Source organism: Microcebus murinus, chromosome 15, assembly GCF_040939455.1.
Source record: "Microcebus murinus isolate Inina chromosome 15, M.murinus_Inina_mat1.0, whole genome shotgun sequence".
NCBI classification, from domain to species: domain Eukaryota; kingdom Metazoa; phylum Chordata; class Mammalia; order Primates; family Cheirogaleidae; genus Microcebus; species Microcebus murinus.
This window is the reverse complement of record NC_134118.1, coordinates 2876039-2898770: the sequence shown is the minus strand read 5'-3', so window position 1 is coordinate 2898770 and position 22732 is coordinate 2876039. Positions and strand designations below refer to the sequence as shown.

At 42.7% G+C, this 22732-nt stretch overlaps 1 protein-coding gene across 4 annotated transcripts in view; it reads left to right on the top strand.

The window, feature by feature from the left end:
* MYLK4 (myosin light chain kinase family member 4) overlaps positions 1-22367 on the top strand; it is a 78860-nt gene extending 56493 nt beyond the window's left edge. The window contains exons 3-15 of one of the 4 annotated variants that reach the window (XM_076010427.1): positions 1147-1225; positions 1535-1988; positions 3160-3449; positions 4632-4737; positions 7410-7503; positions 7576-7685; positions 9421-9562; positions 12273-12343; positions 13150-13278; positions 13925-14077; positions 16249-16327; positions 19031-19103; positions 21832-22367. In XM_076010427.1, the coding sequence (XP_075866542.1) occupies positions 1147-1225; positions 1535-1988; positions 3160-3449; positions 4632-4737; positions 7410-7503; positions 7576-7685; positions 9421-9562; positions 12273-12343; positions 13150-13278; positions 13925-14077; positions 16249-16327; positions 19031-19078 (1755 nt within the window). In that variant the 3' untranslated portion in view covers positions 19079-19103; positions 21832-22367. Of the gene's footprint in view, positions 1-1146; positions 1226-1534; positions 1989-3159; positions 3450-4631; positions 4738-7409; positions 7504-7575; positions 7686-9420; positions 9563-12272; positions 12344-13149; positions 13279-13924; positions 14078-16248; positions 17309-19030; positions 19104-21831 lie in introns of those variants that run through there. The other 3 variants (XM_076010429.1, XM_076010426.1, XM_076010428.1) reach the window with 3 other exon arrangements.
* The last annotated feature ends 365 nt before the right edge of the window (positions 22368-22732 follow it).

Genomic DNA, 22732 nt, shown 5'->3' with positions numbered 1-22732 from the left:
TGCTGTGAGGGGTGCCAGGTGGGGTATGAGCTGAGCTCCATGCAGGCACAGAGGAAGCAGCACCAGCTTTGCCTGAGGAAGCCGAAGGCGTTTTCCCTGCAGAGGGAAAAGTGTGCAAATGCCAGCTCTGCACTTTCACTTAAAATAGAAACTCTGAGGCTCTAACGTCCAACCTTGATCTTCCACAGATTGACTGAGCATGCCTCTGTGTTCTAAGGTCCCATCTGAAAAATGGAGATGCTCAGAACCCGTGGAATTGCTCTTTGAATTGTTCAAAAGCACATTTGCAATTTGTCTTGATATCTATGCTCTGCACTTACTTGGTGTTTTATGTTGCAAATCACCCTAAGGCAAACTGTGTTTTCTTTCAAACGAGGGGGAAAAAGACTGACTACACATCCACACAATTTCATTAATTTATAATGAATATCTCTAGAATTTGTGATAATTTGGGTGGATCGGGCTAATGTTTTCCTTTTATATGGTATATATTAGCAAAGGATTTGCCAAACTAATTTTCAGAGAATCCAGGTTTGTGAGAAGAATGTTTATCTACTTAGGAAAAGGGCCATCTGTTCTAAGCAATGCAAAAGCTCCGTTTATAAAGCTTGCTTTCATCTCCCACTTTCTGGTTTACAGAGCTCATTCACATTTATCCTCTCATTTTTATTTGATTTATATGTGAACCATATCAAGACAACTTAAACAGAGGACAAGGGTGACATACACAGTATCAATACCCTTTAATCTACTCATGAAGGTGGGCTTTCTTCTACAAACAGTGCCAAGAGTTTTGCAGAATTCTTTGAAAATAGTGAGTTCATTTCAAATACTGTAGTCATTAATTCAGACTGTTCTGCCCTCTACATTATTATTAATTTTTGTGGTTTTCTATGTTTGAATCATAAAATAGAGTGCTTTCACCCTTGGGTGATTTTGCCCCCGGGGATGTGCAGTGATCTGGGCCATCTGCACCCTCACAACTGGGAACAGCTGGCATCTGGTGGAGAGGCCAGCGATGCTGCCAGACATCTTGTAATGCTCACGGCAGCCCCGCAGCTAGGGCTTGTCCAGTCCCAGTGTTGGCAGTGCTGAGGGTGAAACGCCCAATGCAATATGTAACCTCAGTCACTTGTGTATCCACAGGCTAGTGAGACAGTGTGGTCAAACTCCGGCCTGACAGAAAGGATGCCCATCAAAGGCAAAAGGACATCAGCCCTCACAGGTAACATCGTTAGAAAATCATGTTGTCATTCTTGTGCAAAAGAAGTTACACTTTCATAAAGCCCTGTGTAGGGAAAGGTGCTATTTGGTGAATACCTATATTTGGTTGGCTCCTACCTGTTACAAACTAGAATATCTTTTGGAAGCCAAATGTCAGTCAATTGGTCATATTTCCTTCTACTTAGCTTTTAAAAGCTTATATCTGCTAATAAAAAGAAATGTGGATAGAGGTGCCATTATATGGAGCCAAAATTATACTGATCACATGCATTCTCCATTAAAATATTTTGTGTCCTATGGTGGCTTCTAGAGAGATCTACCCAGAAGAATCAACTCTCCTCTGAGAAGGAAAATGTTAAGAAACTCAATAAGAAAAATGCTGAGAAGACCAATGCCTCTCTAGTTCAGAGAAGTTTTGCCATTTATCATATGGAAAGTCAAGATGAGGTAGAAGATTTTGCTCCAAGGAATTGCATAGAGCTGAGAGAGGATATAGTTGGAAAAGACATTTCATACACAGAGAACCTGAACAGACAAGAAGAAGATAGTGTTGGAGATGATAAACAAGCCACTGTGGGTAAAAACGAACATCCAGTGTTCAAAGAAGAGAAAAATGGGCTTCATTCTATATCTAGGGAAGATATTAGAGGAAGAGGAGCCGAGAAGAAAGGTGGATTGGCAGCTGCAAATGAGATAGAGGCTGACCGATGTCCACATAAGAAACAACTCATTGATAAAACTAATGGTGACCAATTCCATGAAAGGTAGGGTTACAGCATTACAAATCCACAATTGTTCGTAGATCTATGTGCCATTACAATTGAAGGCCATATTAAAAGGATAAATGAAGAGAGTTTTTAAAGCAATGACTTAGAACCCAGTTTCCCAACTTATGTGTATTTTTCATGGTCACATTTGCTTGCCATTATTTTTTCTTACCTATGATATTTTCAGGCATTTTATTGTTTTCCAAGTTTTCTACCAATTGGTAGACAAAGATGGTCATTAATAGTCCTCATAGGAATCAATAGTTTTTAAAGATTACATAAAAAGTTTTTATTTTTAGTAATATTGAACACATCCTTACTAAGGTCAAGAATTAAATAATGATTAGATTAATCTGTAAGTTAAAAACCTAAACCTGAAAAATGTTACTTGCTCCATTATACATGACAAATTGGCTATTTTTCCCAGATATTGTGAGGATTAAGAAGTATATTATTGAATGGCTTTCTTCCCCCACTGCAAAGTTTCACAAATTCAGGTAATTTTGTAGAACATTAAAATTAATGTGGTATCTGTTTGGAATAAAGAGCATCAAAACACCTGTGTGGTCTGTTTTAGGGACTAAGACATCATTCTTATTTCATTTTTTAATAATATGTTTGAAACCTAATCTTGGAGAAATTTAATTTCCCAAGAATTAAACATAAACACTAATGATTACTAAGAAACTCCATCATTGCAAAAATGTGCTTAGTAAAGTTGGGAGCTGCTGAGAAGCTGAAATGAGGTCAATTCTTCCACCAATAAAGGTTTGCTCTCGCTGCTGTTAATATTCAGAGAGGTTATTGCTGCTTTTATCATGCAGTCACAATTTCTTCTGTAAGGAAAGGAGGTGAAACAAGTGAAGACCAAATTAGTTGGGTACTTTTAAAATGATTGCTTTTATAAAGGGCCCGTGGAATAACTTCAGGTCACAACGAGATCGTTGTGGTGACTCTCTGGGGTCCTGGCTGTCTACACCCAGAGATTCGTTGGGGAAACATATCGCTCCATTTTATCCCCAGACACTGAAATGGTCAACTCTATCTTGGAACTTACATTCTCTTCACCAAAACATCATTTTAAGAAAGCTTTAGTTCTAAGAATTTTGACCATCTGAAAGTTTTCTCCTTGAAACTCTGAGAGCTGCAACCGGATTTTGCTTTCCAGGTGTGCCGGCAGCGCGGAGGCCGTCTCCACACCAGGATTCCTGGGGAGCCCAGCAGCAGGGCCCGCTGTCCAGAACGCTGGACAGACAGTGCACTCTGGCAGCAGCAAGCGCAGAGGGACAGAGGAGTGCCCCGTCAGTGAGGACAACAAAAAGAGCAGAGTAGATGCAGTGGGCACAAGTGAAGAGCACAAGTGTAGGAAGACACAGGGAGCCAGACACACCCAGACGAACTCACAGGGCAAAACCCGAGAGAAGACCTCCCGAGAGCAAGATCTCGGGACCCCATTGGGTAGGAAATGGCTTTTGTTTTGGCCTTCTAAGGCTTTTTAACCTTTTCCAGCAAGCATTTCCAACTGCATTTCACTTAGTCTAACAGCCTGCGGGAGACATAATGTCATATTGATGCCATTTGTGTGTTTAACTCAACCCTTCTTTTTTTAAAATCTGAAGCAATGAATGCTACCAAGAGAATTCTCACATGACTTCATTTTTTCAGCATAGTTATGGCGTGAGAGGTGAATATCAAATCAGATTCCAGGAGATTTATAGTATCTGAATTTTAAAAAATATTAACACTTGGCAGAGTGCCTGGAAGAAGATAAGTGCTCAAGAAACATATGTTAAATAAATGTAAATGTTTGAAAGCAAAGCTATTATCTACTCACCTCCCTCTGTATCCTTATTGTATGCATGCAGTAGCTGCTTAATAAATTAATCAATGAAGAATGAACAGGTTCATGGCAAGCAAATTTTAACAGCAGCAGTCATGGAAAAGTAAAAGAATATGGGGAGAAACCTTACTAAGTAATTATGCATGTTAGAACTGACACTACTGTAGACTAGAGTTTAAACACTTAAGATGGAAGGTGGAAAGTAGGAGAAATTTAATAGCTATAGAATACACACTTACCTAGTTTTATTGGGTGTTTTATTTCCAACTAGCCAGGAAAAATTCATCTTTGTGCCTTAAATGTGTCTTAAATAAACTCAAAAGCATTTTGGAAAGCAATATACAATATCAAACACTTCAATGACATGAAGCAGTGTTTCATTCCTCTCTCTCCACTTTAATTAAAATAACAGACTATACTAGTGGCTCTTTAAAACAATGGATCAAACAATTTCTCATATTTGAATTAAAATGGTCTTAGGCTTGGAAGTATTCTCTGTTTGGACTGTATTGGGGTTGGAGATTTTGAACCAGTTTGACATTTCCAAAAGTGGCCGGAAGAAGGTATGAACTATTGTTGAGTGGTTCCCACTGTCACTCTCTGAGATGTCAGATATCGTCATGAGTCACAGCTCATAATCTGAAGTGAAAATTTGTATTCCTGGATCATTTGGAATAAAACAGATGGCTCACTGTATTTTGTTATTAAATGAGCACATTTTTACTGTGGGGCACCAGCTTGCTGCTGTAAAGAGGTCAGACTGCTTGACAGATGGCCCTTCTTTTCCTCTCACCTTCTAGATGATGTCCTGGCTCCTCCTGCCCCATTTGGCCATCGTATCGTGACGGCCAAGCAAGCAGCAGTCAACAGCTTCTACACTGTGAGCCAAACAGAAATTTTAGGAGGGTAAGTAACACATCATTTAAACAGTCTTTCAACAAAAGGAGAGAGTTTCCAAAGAGACAGAGCCTGGGGACTTCATAAATGTTTGCTGATCTCAGCCTGAGAACTGGAAATGTTATAAACAAACATTTTAAGAGATTTTAACCATTACTGAAAATTGTCACCGATGCCAGAAAGGTTACTGTGGTGACTAAACTCTGTGTTTATTATCCACTTTACTTCCCATGCTGTAATGTCTGAGAGTGAGAAAAACCCAGTGTGAGCCACTGGAAGGGCTAGCCCTCTCCAAAGCCATGGCGTGGGCACAGGGACATAGAATGTGGAACTGAGTCCATACCGTAGTTTTTGTGGCATGTGCTGAATCTTTTCATCACTGTTGCATCATTGTTTCCCATTTATATTGTTCCTGTATTAATACATATTACCAATTTCAATGTATGACTCTGCTTACCAAAGAACTTATTTGAGGGACATCTAAATGCACACTCTCTCCCTAAAAAAGGAAGATTAAAGTCCATCAGGGACCATCTTCATGCTGGGGGCAATGACGTGTTTTCCTCTTCTGCTTCATTCACAATCCTCCTATGATATCTTGTAACTCGAAGCCTAAATTATAAAGATTACTGTGGTTACTATGTCTACATAAAATAGGGAGCGAAAAACAGGACATTCATCCACATGTGTACAAAATTTACCTCCCAACGAACAAATGGAAAATATATACAGCTACTATAGACCAGGTTTCTGCAATTGGTCATTGGGATGTAGTTGATATTTGTAAAATCCCTTCTTCTTCTTCCCATTCCATATTACACTGCCCTCTGCCACATGGAGCCATCGGAACATTTTCTTCCTTAGCTGGCTGATCATAGAGAATGCCCCATGTGACAATGGGGACAGTCTGAGGGAGAAATGCGAATTCCACAACAGGAACTGGTGCCAAGCAAGTCTGAGGTATTTGGGTCTGCAGGGACTTCAGTGGCAAGCCAGCAACTATTTCTCTAACAGAAAATGGTTATTTGCAGAAGAAGCTTTGAAAAAATTCCCAGGGTTTGTGCTGTTTTTCTGGTCAAGGTTTGTCAGTGGTGTCTTTAAAACTTCCTTTCTGTCTCTTTGGGCACCACTGAATCTTCTTGGCTGTTCTGCAGTCCGAACCGGCTGCTGGTCATCTCTGGTTCGAGGTTCCACCAAAACCTGGCAGCCATAATTCACTTGGCAAATAAGTTAGAGAAACAAAATCTAATGTGCGTTGTTGCCTCCAAAACGCAAAGACGTCATCAGGCTCTGTGCCTTCGTTTTAGTGGGGGGAGGTTTGAGATGCAAAGACGTCATCAGGCGCTGTGCCTTCATTTTAGTGGGGGGAGGTTCGAGATGCAGCAGCTTACCTTTTGCTTTTGGCAGAGGTGTTGCATTACAACATGCCAAGGATCACTGGATCCCCAAAACCTGCTTGCAGTGGCAGGCTCCTGAATTTTCCAGGGGCTTCCTCCTCTGCCCCATGGCCTCTCAGCCAGTTATCACCCCTGATTGCCATGTTCCCATGTTCTGTTAGCACGAGGTTGTCAGTGCGGTGGGCCGACATGAATCTTGGGAAGTGGCCTCAGCATTCAAAGCCCTTCAGAAGAAATCACCAGAGAGAGCTGGAAAGTCAGACAGCAATGGGGCACCATGCTGGGCCAGAGGTTCTGCAGGCCACTGCTAAGGAAAGGAAAAAGCACTTTCTTAACCAACAGCCACATGGGAGGTGCCTAGGGCTGTGCTCGATTGCTCTAGTAGAGACTACATCTTGAACAGTGGCTGGAATTGAAGTCACCACTTGGCTATGTTTATGGGAACCCAATGTCATTGTCCAAGATTGTCTGCTTCTGTGCCGGGTGTGTACCTGAGTTGAGTGGGAGGTGGTGGCTGCCACTGGCCCTGTGTCTGTCCAGTGTTGCTATGACCCTATCTCTGAAGTCCTCTGGAATTGCCACAGGTCTTGCCTTGGGTTCACTGTGTAGTCAGGGGTCCTCCCTCGCTCCCTGCTGTGTTGGCCACCATCGCACAGAGCAGGGACACATGTTCTAGCTTATTTCACTAAATAAGGAACCACAGTAAGCAAATCACATTTAAAAACTGTGAGTGTGCATTTCTGTAGGTAATTACATAGGTAAGAATATGCAAACAAAACTGTCAAAAATCTCATAGGCAATATGTATTTTTGATAGTATGTATTTTTGATTATATGTATTATACACAATATTATGATTACATCTTATTTATTTATATGCAGTTTCTAAAAATAATTTGATATACCTGACCACAGGCTGTATTGTTCAGATACTGACAAGGCCCAGTTTATTACACTCATATGTACTCAGAGAGATTCTGTAGGTCTATAAAGGTGGTTCTTGAATTTTAGGGTGTGTATGGATCGCCCAAGGAATGTACTGCAAATGCAGATTCTGGGGCCTTATCCTGGATTCCTGCCTCAATAGGTCTGGGGTAGGGCCCAGGAACCTGCATTCTTAACATCCCTCTAGGTGATCTTGACAAATATCCGTCTAGGAGGTCACTGGATACAGTAGAGGCACTCATAGGTTTGCTCAGTCAAACTCAGAGAGAGAAATGCCCGAGCACTGTGCACTGTCCACGTGGCAGGGACTGATGCTGGGCTGCTTCCTCTCCTTTGGCAGGGGGCGCTTCGGCCAGGTTCACAAGTGTGAAGAGACAGCCACCGGCCTGAAGCTGGCAGCCAAAATCATTAAGACCAGAGGCTCCAAGGACAAGGTAAAGGCCGTGGGGGGCAGCCCTCCCCGTCCCTGTCTTGGTGACACTAAGATGCCCTGTCCTCTTTCTCAGGAGGAAGTGAGGAACGAGATCAGCGTCATGAACCAGCTGGACCACGCCAACCTCATTCAGCTCTACGACGCCTTCGAGTCTAAGAATGATATCATCCTTGTCATGGAGTAGTACGTGTCCCCTGCTGCTCCTCCACAAGCCTCTCCCACGTCACTCCTGACAACTTGGCCTCAGCCCTGTCCCACAATAGCAGGGGCCAGGACCAAGCTCGGTGCACCAGTGATTCCGACTCATGTGAACCACACAGCACATCAATTTCAGACAGGAAACCACGTGTGATTCCACATCTCATGTGTGACATTACTGATGAGAAGTAGTGGGGCCAAGCAGACCTAGCTTTGTGTCTAAGCTATACTGCCAAAACTACCCTTAAATATTTTCCTGAGCCTCCCACAGGAACGTGGCTTTTGAGCTATATCTCAATTTCGACATAATTCGCTAATACAAAGTTCGTGCCCGACTATTAACGATTAGGGCTAAGAAGCTTCAACTCAAAATCACCTTTATAAAAACTCAATGACTGGTTCATTAGAAAATGAGTACAGTGGTCCCTCGGTATCCGCAGGGGGTTGGTTCCAGGACCCTTGGGGATACCAAAGGCCAAGGATATCCAAGTCCCTGATATAAATGGGTATAGCATCCAGATAACCTGCGCACTTTCTCCTTACACTTTCTTTACATCATCTCTAGATTACTTACAATACCTAATGCAATATAAATGCTACATAAAAAGTTGTGTTGTTTTTAAAATTTATATTTTTTATTGTCATATTGTTAATTTTTCTTGTTTTTTGTTGTTGAATATGGTTGATTCCATGAATGTGGAACCCGTGGATATGGAGGGCTGACTGCAATTCTAACTAACTCTGAATTGGTATTGTGATTCTCTTCCATTTTTTTCCATTTTGCGTTTTGTTTCTCATTGTGCAAGAGGCATTTTGGGTAATAAAGTATACCCCTTATCCATGGTTTCACTTTCCATGGTCTCAGTTACCAGGAGGTCCAAACACATTAAGTGGAAAATTCCAGAAATAAACAATTCATAAGTTTTAAATTGCTCGCTGTTCTGAGTAGTATAACAAAATCTCATACCTTCTCACTCCATCTCACCCTGAACATGAATCATCCCTTTGTCCAGAGTCTCTGTTGTATGCAGCACCCCCCCACATTTGTCTCTTAGTAGCCATCTAGGTTATCAGATTGACTGTCACTGTATCTCAGTGCTTATGTTCAAATAACCGTTATTTTACTTAATAATGGCCCCAAAGCACAAGAGTAGTGATGCTGGCATATTATTATAATTGTTCTAGTTCATTATGTTATTGTCGTTAATTTCCTACTGCACCTAATTTATAAGTTAAACTTTATCATAGTTATGTATGTATAGGAAAAATATAGCAGATATAGGGTCTGGCACTAGCTGCAGTTTCAGGCACTTAAGGTCTTGGAACCGATCCCGCAAGGAGGAAGGGGCCTCCCATACCTAGCACTGGCCACATAGAACCACTTCATGGAACCCTGGCTGAACTTCAGTCGGGGTTTGGAATACCTGCCCCATGTTCTTGGGTCCTCTGTATCTTCAGTGTGTTTAGAGAACAGTATATGTGGACCAACCCTAGAGCTCAAGCCACTGAACAAAAGGAACTTTGAAACTTTCCATTTATGAGATTGAACATGGGCTTTCAACATAAGAATCGGCTAAGTGAGATAGAAAAGAAGGCAGAGGAATAACTGTGCACACACCTTTTGGGGGAGGAAGAGGAATGGGCACACCACGCTGCCACAGCAAGGCATGTTGTGGTGGTTAAGGAATCGGCAGGGGTCTCACTCATCTTCCCTCTGCAGTGTGGATGGCGGGGAGCTGTTCGATCGCATCATCGATGAAAACTGCAACTTGACCGAGCTTGACACCATCCTGTTCATGAAGCAGATCTGTGAGGGGATACGACACATGCACCAGATGAACATTCTCCACCTGGACCTGAAGGTAGAGCACGTTTCACATTGTAGGAAATGCAAACCTTTCCCAACTCCCAATCAGTGGGCCCTGTCAGATATTCCCAGCTCAGGAAATGTGTACTATCACTGGTTACATTTTCAGGAATTAATATAATTCAGGGTTCTTACCCTCATCTCACTCCCAACATGTCTCCCCCTAATATTTTTATGCCCCATCTTCAGGAGACACTATTCAGATTCCTGTAACTTGACCATGTTAAAGAAATCTACATGGTGGGTATCCATAAACATTTAGAATTAAAATCACCACCACCAGTAGCACAATGGTCGTGGGCAATCCCTCTCATTTTCAGGATCAGCAGGTGGGAGGATTTCAGCTAACTCATAATTCCCTAGTGGCAGCCACCCTTTCCGGATCTCCAAGAATCCCCAGCACCCCAGCACTTTCCTACAGTCTTTGGAAGCTCTAGACTTTGGGCATATATTTTCCATGGGCTTGCTAGACCACAGAGTAGAAACCCATGGAGAGTGGAATAGAAGGGTGGGCTGAATGCTGCGGAGCAGGTGGGGCGGGGCCACGCTGCACATGGTGGAAAGCGCACTGGGAAGCCCACCTGCCTGCTTGCCTCCCTGTTCATTGCCTTCTCCTTCACCCCTCTCTCACCAAGTCCCTAGAATTGGACAGTACATAGTCCTGGTTACAACCAATAAAAGACTCATTCTCAGTAACTCTGACCAAGTCTCATATTGGGACAAGTATCATAAAGCACATCTTCCTGTGTGGCTCAGTCATTTTCTCATTTCCCTGTTTGCATAGCATGACAGTGACGTAAAGTAAAATATATATCCGACATAACATCCCATCTATGGCAAGTCACCAGAGGTTGCACAGTGAAATAAATTTAGCCTCCTTAAATAAGTTTCCATGGGCCTCTCTTCCTATAACTTGGCTTCTCTCACTGTCTTGATTTATGTGCCTTGTTTTCCCATTCACTTTTGAGCGGGAGGAGCGCAGGAGGAAGTGGTATATACAATGACAGAGTCAGAGGTTAGAAATCATTAGCAAGGCCCTTGGCTATGAACTGAGTTCGATACTGCACGTTTGCATGGAGCACTTTCACTGTGTGCAGATACTCTGCAGATAGCCCTGCAGGGATTTGATTGGCAACGGGAGCTAGGGGAGGACCTGTCATAAGTCGAATGACTCCGCATGTGGCTTTGTAACGTTGACTGAGGACTCGCCATAGGCAGTTTTAGTTACGGCTTGTAAGCGAAGACAATAATAAAGATGACAGCTGGATGGGTCGTTAAGGATTAGCTTTTCAGAAAGCTCCCTGTAAGGAAAAGGGCCCAAAATATTAACAGTACTTGTCATTCTGTGGAAGAGATTATAGGTGATTTTAAAATGTTCTCCTTTATATTTTTCAGTTTTGAAAATCTTATTCAATGAACATTCTTTAATTTCATAATTATAAAAAAAATTATTGTCTTTTCAAGTGCCCTCAAAACTATTTCTTTACATTCTGCAAACCAATTTTTTGATGCCATAGTATTCCTCCACAAGTGGACAGCTTTATACATGATCAATCAGTTATTTAAGCATGAAACCAAATGTTCCCACATAGTACTGCCTTCTCTACAAATGGCTTTTACTGACAGACATCCACTTTAGAGATATTTTAGAAAAGGGCTTCCGAAGATATTCTGTCCATGCTAAATGGACTATTAAATATTGATGAGGAGACACTATGTCATTTCATAAAATGTTTTTGAGTTTCTGATTACATTGGAACCTCTTTTCCACCCAGACAGGTGGGGAGGGGGGTCTGTGATCCCATCTTAAGGCTGGGCGGCTAATGGCCCCAGATTTTAAAGAAGAGTTGGGACTGGAATTGGAAAGTTCTTGACTCTTCTTTGAAAACTTTACTTCTCTTTTATGAGTATCCTTGACTTTAAATCAAATCCCTCAATTTCCCCAGTCCTCGGTTTTTCTGCCCCAGTGAACTTAGGTGCACTCATAAGATGTTCTATGAGCACCAGGCGGCAACACTACTTCCTGCTCTCTCCCCTTCACCCTGAGACTGTCAGGTTGGCAAAGTCCCGCCAGAGTCTAACTCCAGGGGAAAACTTTGTCAAGGGCTTTAGGCATTGAGGCCACTCTCAGCCAGAGCCGGAATTCCCGACACTGAAGAATGACCAGGAGAGAACATTCTTTTTTTTATGTACAACTTTTCCAAGGAGAAGCACGAGGAGAAACACTGGCGCCCATGCTCCCGTTGCGGTGCATGCTCGGTGTGGCTGTTTAAATGAATCAAGCCGTTTCTGTTGGAAGTCTTAAATCTTTGGGAAAATATTTCTCCAAGAAGGGGACATTCATACTTAATAACTTTAGGGGGGCAGATGGCAGGTCTGAGCTGTCCTCCTCCTGTCCATTTGGAAAGTTCTAAAGCAGCCTCCTTTTCTTTCTCCCCTCAAGGAGGCCTCTGCCTGAACTCATGCCTATGGTGAGCTTTGAAACCAGGGAGAGGACAGGCAGGGTAACGCAGGGTTGGCAGGAGACCCACAACCTCACCCACCGCATAATGAAAGGAGAAAACACACACACAGACGAGCCAGCCCCTAAGTGAAAGGGCTGATGTGTTTGTCCTGAGCATCGTTGTATTTTTAGTTGTGGTTCAGGGACAATTTGAGTGAATGATGGTTGTTTTCATTGCTAATGTGTCTCTTTCTCCTGGCAGCCTGAGAATATCCTGTGTGTGAATCGGGATGCTAAGCAAATAAAAATTATTGATTTTGGATTGGCCAGAAGGTATGTCTATTTGAACACAGGGGAACGAATGGATTTAAGGGACATGAGGGGTGCTGTTTCTTTGCAAAGATAAATCTGAAATGCCCCTTGGTTTCATGCCGTCATTTAGAATTAATTTAGCAAAAATTACATTCAGCCTTACCTTGCTAAGTTTGAGATTTGAGTGTTTAGAAGTTTCTAGGATGCACTCAATAAAAAATATGAAAAATTAAAACTTAATACAATAAAGTTTATTACATTAGAAGCCATTAATTTTAACTTTTGTAAGAGCTTGACTTAGTCTTTTATATTTGTTCCATCTGTACAGAGAAGAGTTACTTTTAAAAAATATTGATAGCGTAAATAAGATTGCAAAGGGTTCTGGCACATAAAAGCTGGTTCAAGGAACAAAGAGTTTATGGAGACACATTAACAATTGAACACATTAACGATGCATATACATTGTCTTGGTATCCTGTTTACTCGTTTAATACAGGCTTATTCAAGCCATCTCCATGTCAAGGACTACATCAATTTTCCTTTTGTCATCTTCTATAATTCAGATGTTCTAATTATTTGGCTTGGCTTTTCCCACAACTGTTTCAGATTATTAAGGTTTTCTAGTATGAATTTCGACTTGTAAAATTCCTAGGACCACTTTACAGCTTTTTGACACTATTGCTTAAATTTGTGATTTCCTTTAAAGTCTATCTGTTTGCTGTTCTTTGTATAGCTGAAGTTACTTTGTATTGCCGACTGCAGCTTTTCAATTTTCACTATGTGTGGCTGACACTTTCCATCCTTCCACGTTGTCTCTTAAATTCCAGTTACAAACCCAGAGAGAAGCTGAAGGTGAACTTTGGAACCCCGGAATTTCTCGCCCCTGAAGTTGTGAACTATGATTTTGTTTCCTTTCCCACTGACATGTGGAGCGTGGGAGTGATCGCCTACATGCTGTGAGCAGCTCTCCGCCTCCCTCCCACCCTCGCTCTCTAGCTCCGTGCGTCTTCCATGAGGCTTTGCAATTTTGAATAAAAGCCCCAATTTAGGTCTTTTAAAAATAAGTAACACTGAACCATACTCATTTGCTTCGGAGGCTCTGTTGAATCTTGTGGGTGAAAGGAGGGAGTTCTTTCCCTACACGCCATCTGAAAAAGTAAAGTATGTCCTCGTCACTAATCACTTTAACTGCTAAATATCACTTAATGCCCCAAAAGTATTATAATTAAAAAACAAAAACAAAAAATTCATGCCCTGATCTCCTAAATGACTCATTTGGGCCTCCCTCTTCAGAGGTGACTTGCCTGGCATTTGCTGTGTAAGTATGTGACAGCACTTTGTCATCTGTAAAACAATTTTAAAAGGAAGTTGTACTATTCTTTGAGATTCATATTTGAGTATAACTGCTGCCTCTATTGCTGTAGTTGTTTTAATTAGGACTGGGGTGGGGGTGCATTTTCTTGATTCAAAATATACAATTTTGCTTCATTATTAGGTTATTTTCCTCCTCTCACTTCCAAATGGCAGAAGCAAAAAGCAACCTGTCTGTAAAGGGTTTGAGGCTGTTTTAAAAACACTAATTCTGGATCCTATGTCCTGTAGACTTAGCGGTCTATCCCCATTCCTGGGTGACAATGACGCGGAGACGCTGAACAATATCCTGGCCTGCAGGTGGGACTTAGAGGATGAAGAATTTCAGGATATCTCGGAGGAGGCGCGGGAGTTCATCTCCAAGCTCCTGATTAAGGAGAAGAGGTAACCCAAGTTCATCTCATGCTCTGGTAGAAATAGGGACCATCAGGAAGCAGCATATACCACCAGGATTCTTAAAATTGATCTTCTTGGTGATATCTATGATGCTTGTGCAAAGCCGTAAATGGATTGAGGTTTGATCCTCCCAACCCAGTCTACTGAGATTTAGCACTGCTTTGTCATGAGGCTTGACACCTCTCTCCCTCTGCCCCTCAAGATGAGGTTCTAGCAACCATAGACTCCTGCTGGGCCTCAGTTGACTCATCCTCAAAATGAAGGGTTTGGGAGAAGTTATTTCTAGGATCCATTTCTCCTCTACAAATCATGTATATGGCTCTATGTGACTGAACGCTGAACTACCATTTCATTTGAGAACCTACGGTGGGCCAGGCTGTCCCAAGTGCTTTGTAGACGTTATCTCTTTTAACCCCCACTCCCACCCCCAACTCAAAGAGGTAGGAATGATTAATATTACTGTTTTAGGAGGAGATTCTAGTAGTTTCCCATGATCACATGACCAGTAGTGGCAGAACTGAGACTCAAATACGAGTCCGCCTTCCTGCAGGGCCACACGCTTAGCTATTATATATTACATGGCCTTCTATCTTCTCTTATGTGAAAATCACATTAATTCAAAATTCAGTGGATGAAAAAGAGTAATATTGAAATAGAGGGGCTTGTGTTTTAGAATCATAGAGAGGGAAGGGCACTGTGATTAACCCATGAAATATTACACTACTGTTTCAAATGGCTTTATACCCAAACCATATGATGATATTAATAGATAGTACTTAAGATTTTGAGGGCCAATAATACTTGCTTTATTGTTTTATTATCTTTATGGCTTGTTATCATCAATAAACAAGACCAGGAACCAATAGAAAGGAGGGTGTTGTAGGAGCAGAGCAGCGACATGGGAGCAGGTCTGGTGCGGCACCTGACGGGAGAGTCTTTCAGTCAAGCCCTTACTCTGTCAGCTGCTAGAGTCCAGGAAAGGTGTTGGGCATTCAGCATAGATGCGCAGACTCCAGTCCTGGCATTTAGTAACTCACCATCTAATAGACGGGATAGGTACTTTTAAAAATGTGGTTAAGACAAAGACAAGGCCAGAACTGAGTTCCTAAAGGAAGAGGAGGACCTAGCCAGGCGGGGGTATCAGTCTGAGAGGAGGAGGAACAATTCACAGACAGTGCTTTCTTTGTCCTTAATGGAAAGGCACAATAACAGCCAAGGGTATTATTATTTGCACGTTGCTGTACCCAGGCAGTGAACAGATGGAAACGACCCTATCAGATCTCTGGAGGGTGAGAAATCCACATGTACTAAGAACCTATTTTACATGCACACTTTTATGTGTTATCTTATTTAACCTTTGGTATCTGATGAAGAGTTTGTATTGAAGCAATCCTACAAACTGAAGCTTCATGACTGCTTGAAACTACGTCTTTGATAGTTTTCAGAAGCATACTTCAGATTGTTGCATTCACTTAAAGTTTTATTTTGAAAGGTTATCTGTTGTAATATGATACATGTTAGCACATCAAACAAGTTCATAGCGCTTAGAAACATAACATAATGTAATATAATATAATCTGTATTAATCTCCTACATATTATTTTCTAAAATTGTATAAACCTTTGTTAGCTCCAAAAGGATATTGTTTCCTCATAAAGATATCTAATGGTCTCTCTCTTAATACTTGCATTAACTCTATTTCCCCATCAAAACTTCTTAATTCAAAAGTTAGCAATACTTATTATTAAAAGTTGTGATATATAAATTGCTTCTGAATCATCAAGAATCATTGTAGCATTTTGCTTTTAAATAATGAATATACATTTATTCTTTCACTGACTGATAGGAGTTAAATTTATAAGCTCAAATGTTATATTACAAGAACGGTTACTTATATTTGAAAGTAGATGTTCAGTTTTTAACATTAACAAGAATTTCAGTTATCTGTCTTGTTGGTCTTACCATGTCATTACTTCAATTGGATTTGATGGCCTCCTGTGCCATCATGCAGAGCACAAGTTCCAGAACTGGCAGAGTTGACCATCATTTGGCATTTGGCCATCTGGTCTCCCAAAGGCAGAGGCCAGAGCTGAAGCTGAGCAGCAGCTGCAGGTCTTCTCTGACACGCCTCTACTAATCGCCCTCTGACTGTCCCCTAGCTGGAGAATGAGCGCAAGGGAAGCTCTCAAGCACCCCTGGTTGGCAGACCACAAGCTCCATGCCAGACTCAACGCACAGGTGACCAAGGCTTGTTATTCCCCTTCTTTTCCTGTTTGCCTGTCTTTAATGATCAGATGTTAGATTCTTCTTAACCTGAAATGAGACCCTTTCTAATTCCTTTTCTCACAGCTTTCAAATCTTGTGCTAGTAGTGTTAAGTCATTTAAAATGCTTTAATTGAGCAGTTTGCATTTTAAAAAAATAATGTAAATTATGTTGTTTAATAGACTATTTTCAGCATGTGTTCATTATTAAATCTCAAGCATAAATAAATCTCTGTATCCTTTATAAAATGAATCATATCATTGTACTATGCACACACATGGATACACACACGTATATAGCCCATAAGCATAACATTTTGGAGAATTTATGCTAATATTCATTTGGGAGCAATACACCTCCTTAAAACAGAATTCAGAATTCTCAGTTCTATGCTTTAGTCTGCTCTGGGCACCACATCTTAACCCTAACACTGAGCGTGGTCCAGATATCCACGTAAGTACACATGAAGGAGACACTGCCCAGAGACTAAAGAGTGAGTGTTGGGAGCAACCGAGCTCACGCTTGTCCCAATTCCCAATTATGTTCTAACTTCCTCACCTGTCTCTTTGGCACGTGTTTCTTTCCCAGGCTTCAGATCCATATGTCCGCCTGTGTCTAGATGTTTCCACCTGGATCTTCTCAGCCCCAATAGACTCATCTCCCCCCACCGTATTTATTCTCGGCTACTCCCAGGTGAAGGCTAAGGTGCTGGCTGAGGGGCCTCACTCACACCCGGGCATCTTCTTTGCTTCCGTCCTCTCCTGCAATCCCTGCCTCACATTTAATTTATCCTTCAGCTCTGCATGTTTTAGCCCCTGTCCGTCTTTCTTCACTCCCCTGCCTGTCCTGGTTTGGGCCGTCGTCACCTGAGTTACGACGACAGCCTCCTACATGGCTTCTCTGCCTCCCTCACGCTGTCCCCATCCAAACAGCTGCGACTGCACAAACGCAGAAGCAGACGTGCAGCGCCTACGGAACGCCCATGCACTTAGGGTGGTTGACTGGGCGAGCTGCACAGAGGCGACAGGCGAGCTCTGTGCCCGGCCGCCGGGCTGCCGAGTGTGCCCCGAGCAGGGGCTGCTGCCATGCCCGCACGCGCCGCCTGTGCGTCTCCTCCCTTCTCTCCCTGGGGTTTGGGAATGGAACTTTTCACTGACCAGTAAGCCTCGGAGTGACTATGCTTCAGATACTCACTTTTTCCACATCCAGTTTTTATTGAAATTAACTTTACTTCTAAATTCAGCATCGGCGCTAAGTTTTATTTGTGTCTGAATATACCTTTCCTTGATAATTGGTACCGATGCCAAATAAAAATAGACTTATTACCTAGTCAGTAGCTCACCCAGACTACATAAACTGCTTATTAGGGTCACCACCTATTTTGAGCCAATTTTCCACCAATGTATTTTTATCCAAGCTTATTGGTGTCCAAATACGGTTTGACATGGTAGGACAATATAGAAACCACAGCAGATAATTAATGACATTATACAGTTTAAAAAGTGTTTAAAATATTTTTTAAACCATATAACAACAACAACAACAACCTTTTGGTATTCTACCCACCTGCCAGTACCTGAGGTGAATAGATATTTCAAGAATGGTGACAATTTTCTTTTTTTAAAAAGAACAAATTGCATTTTATAAATCTAGGTATCAGTAAACTTATAATTATATATCACTGTGGAGGCACTGTTTTAACTGCTTTACAAAAATGTACTCACTCAATCTTCACACTGACCCTCTGAAACAGGGGCACGACCCGCATTGCGTGACTGAGGACACTGAGGACAGGGCTGAGGTCTGGAGTCCGGGGCAGAGCCTTCCCACTTTGCTGTCCTGTCAGGTGACAGGCTGCTGAGTGCAGGGGACCTAAATGATGTTTCCAGAACCATTCTTGTACCATACATTTCTGGTGTTATTGAAAGCCAATCTTCAAACTTAATATATCTTATTTTTCAATGAAATATTGAAACGAAGTTCTTCCAGAAAATTTATTTTTGGAATCATCTTGGTTCTGACATGTGCTGTTAATATAAAATCAAAATTTACCTTTATGTTGAAAATTTAATTCCAATCTAAAACTATTTGCCATTTCAACCTAAAATCTATTTTAAAGGTCTTTTATACATTTTAATTTCTCTTTTGCTTCATGCTTAAAAGCACTTACTATTTCTTAACCACTTGAGCATGCCTATAATTGTCAGTCTAAATTTAAGAAGGATTTTTTTTCTTTGAAATTAAGGCCCTGATGTTTTTTGCCTTCTGTATTATGCTCAAGGAAACATGCAGTGGTTCCCAGCCTTTCTTATGTCCCCAACCATCATACCTAACCTGTCTACCATCAGAAACAGCCCTCAGTGGGGCTAGGGCAAGGCACTCTCAAACCATGGCTCTACTACAACTCAGCAAGCACCTACTGCAGAATTAGTCAATGCTCTGGGGCCTGAGGAAGGAAAATTGGTGGCATTAGGGGCTAGGGGACTCTAAGCTGGACTCTGAGGATGGCTAGCGCATCTGCTAGGGGGTCTTTGGCAATTCAGGCTTCAGGGATTTCTCTCAAAGAGCATTTTCTACTCAGTAGCAAGTTATTGACTCTTCGTGTGTTCTCATATCATAATTCAGGAACTGATAAAAACAGTCCTAATTCTTCCAACATGTCTTCTGCTTTTCTTAGAAGAAGAAGAATCACAACTCTGATGCCCAGGACCTTGGGACCAAATAGTCTACGGGAAGCACCCATTTGAAAGGTTGGTCTCAGATCTTTTCCTGAAGAGGCATTTGTGCAAGCCCTAAGAGAGAGAGAAGAAAGAATTTGAACACTGTTCACAGACCATGTGGGAAGCAGGGCAGTGTTGTGGCTGGGGGCACAGCATGGAATCAGACGGCCGGGTTTGCACCCCGACTCTGCCACTGCCTGCTCTTACTGGAGAAAGCGCAGCTGCCTGGTTTGCGGGTTGCAGATAGTCTCACTTCCTGAGCTTGCCGAGTGGCTCCAATGAGATCACCCAGGCAAAGCCCTAAGTCTGGGTCTCGTACATACGAGGTACTCAGTAATTAGCTCAGCAGGTCTGAGCAGGCACTATCTTGGGTGGTCCTTACAATTGTGTGATATCACAAAAGAAGAAAGTCATACCCTCTTTTGTACAGGTGGGGAAACTGCGTCTCAGAGGCTCAGAGACTAAACGCCATGCGGCTAGCAAATGGTAGAGTGTGACTCTCAGTCATCTCTGAAGTCAAAGCCCATTGTTTTTCTCTCCTAAGCTGCCTCCTGCCCTTGGCCTGCTCTCTGACCCCAAGGAACACCTCTTCACATACCCCCTAAGCTCTCCTCTACCCCACTTAGGGTTTTGCCAGAATTATTAAGAGAAGGCCTTACACATAAGTACCTTCTTTTATATCAATAATCTAGCTCAATGCATGACCTAAAGGAGATGACTAAGGAAGTAACATGCACTTATTATGGAGGACTTTTGGAAGTCCCAACATTCACATCCTTAGTGGGGGCCACTGACTGACCAGCAAGTTAGCTCCCTGATCTTGGGCAGTAGGTCCACAGCCAGCGCCATGTTCACAACCGCCCAGGTGTATGAGTCGCCAGTCTGCGTTCTTGCTGCCCACTGGTCTTAACCCTTTCTTTGAATCCACATTTTTCTGGGCCTGAGGTTTTTGTTTGTCTGTTTGACTATGTGTGTATATATATGTATATATACATACATATATGTGTGTATGTATATACATATATATTTTTTCTTTCTTTCTTGTGTGTGTATGTATATATATATTTTTATTTTATTTTATTTTTTCTTTCTTTCTTGTGAGCAGCCTTGAATGTTTTGTAGAGCAAGACAGGGCAGAAGGCGGTCAGTGGTATTGCAGTGAAGGTAGCCAGCCTTTGGAGCCAGCCTTTCACATATTTAGAAATCAATGAAAAGTCAACAGGACTTTTGTGCGTTCTATTTACAAAGCTATTCTTGTTTGTCAAAAATAGCAAGGACATTAAAGTTTTGGGGCGAGCAGGGGTAGCTTTGTTTCTGTGGTGATGTGGAGAGAGAAAGGGTGCTCGCATCCCCACCTGGGCTACGGCACTCGGCGAGCTGTGCTCGCCCTGAGCTGGGAGTGCCTGGTCCATGGGCAGCCGGCAGCACCCACTCCTTCTCTGTCCCCTCCCTCGCCCTCTCCCCCACAAGCAGTTTTGTCCCCAGTGACCACAAACCCCAAGGATTTGCCACAAACCACCTTCCCACCATAGGACTGGAGCCACTTTGAGGCCTGGTGGGAATGAATTCACTGGGTGCCAGGGTTGCATTCCAAGGCGGGCCTGGGGCCAGGGTCTGGCTGGGGAAGATGAGGAGGAAGTGGCGGTGGGCGGGGGTAGAGGCCTTCCACGCCAGAGTGGGTGCTTCGAACTCACTGCGATGGAAGACAGTGGCAGCCTGAGTAGTAACAGTTGTGCAGGGGACGCAGAGAGGGCATTTAAGCTGGTCACACTGACGCAGTCGGACACAGCCCCTGCGGGCCCTGCTCGGTGAGGTGTCTGTGATTGTGTCAGGTCACACGGGCTGGCTGCCTCCCTTTTCTGGGCTTTTGTAGCCCCACTTGGCCACAGAAATGCACCTGGGTCCCACTGCAGGCCAGGGAAGAATTGTTTCAGATCCATGTGATCTGGACACTTCCTAGTTTACTTTCTTACTTTTTAAAAAAATCTAAATTAAAATTTAAGATATTAACTCAGGAGCAGCTTCACTTAAGAAGTTTTAAAAAAAAGATTATTCTGCATAATAATATTCCCTGCCAAGATGAGATGGGGTTTATGGCAAGATACTTTATGGGGGAAACCAAATTTGAGATAATATTGATTTTAAAAATCTAGTGGTTGAAGATGATTCCTGTGGAAAAAGAAGGAGTTCCAGGCCCTATGAATAAAGCATAATCCACAATGTAAATTGAGGCATAGAAATCTCCTGCAATTTGTTAGCGGGTTTTTGATGCGTCAAGGAAACACTCCCAAGATCAACCTGGTGGCGTTTTTTGTTTCCTGTTACCTCCGTTGTATCTTTTGCCAGCCGGAGACGTAGACTTAGGGCACCTCCTCAGGTCCCACAATGACAGCAGCAGACAGTGTGCCGCCGGGCAGATGTGGCTGTAATGCAAGTGGAAATAGTCCCGCATGTGACCCCAGTCCCACTGCAGGGCGGGGATCATGTTGACCAGGTGGACGGAGCGGCCGCCCATCAGAGGAAACAGAGAAGCCTTGTCCTTCGATATTGCAAACAGCACTGAAATGTCTCGCATAAACTAAAAAACCCAACTATGGTGAGCAGTGGAATCTGTCAAGAAGTTTCTTTTTTCTTCTCTCACATACACACATACTTTATAAAAAAATCATCTGTGGTTTTCCTAAGGGGCACAACCAGCTAATTATAATTTTAAAAGCCCTGCTGAATTAACAAGATTCATATTTTGTTTGCTTTGCAGGAAAACTGCTGTGGTTGCTGCTAGTTTGAGAAAATTTTTGGAAAAATCAGCAGTTCTGATGCCTTGACCCCTGTGATGACTGGCGGCTGTAGCGCGGGAGTCCTCGAACTTGAACTCAGAGCACCTCACGCCACACGCATCCCCCCACCCCGTGGGAGTGCATATTGGGAAGATGTTTTCCTGCCATCTTGAGTTTTCCATTTTTATTTTTTATTTTTTGGTCTTAGTCACTGGGGCAGGAAGTGTGTTATACCTGCTATTTCTCAGATTACTACAGCAGTCATGTGTGAGATTTATTGGCGGTTTTAAAACCTGGAGGATGCATTCAGAGGGAGAAAACAGCTCTGGTCACTAAACTATACCTTTTGAAGGGGTTCTATGTTACCAAAACAATTCTAAGTCTGGTACAGCCTTGAACATTTAGTTTGTCAGACTTCATGATTTTGATTTGGTCTAAAATCAGGTGAATTCAATGGATAACTACTTTGCTGGGTGGAACATAAGGCTTCTATGAATTCTGAGCAAGAGGCACCAAACATTGTGTCTTCCATTTATTCTGAGCTGCCCCCCAAGTGCAGCATTTTCTTCCAAGTAGCTGATTCCCTTCTCGAATTTGTACTCCCTGCTCCCTTCTGACTGACAGTTTGTCCCCATGAAACACACTGGCTTTGAGAAGTGGTACAAAAGGTATCTGTTTATGGTTAGTCTTTACAATTACGGCCTTTGGAAGGATGCCAGCAGTCAGGAGAGGCTCCCGAAGCCCTAGCCGCCAGCGAGCAGGCAGGCAGCTGTGCCCCTGGGAGAGGGCGGTGAGTGCCTGGCTTCCAGCCTTGAAGGGACTCGGGGAAACAGCACTCAAGTTTCCAGGTAAACTCGAACATTCACGAAGACCAAGAATCTC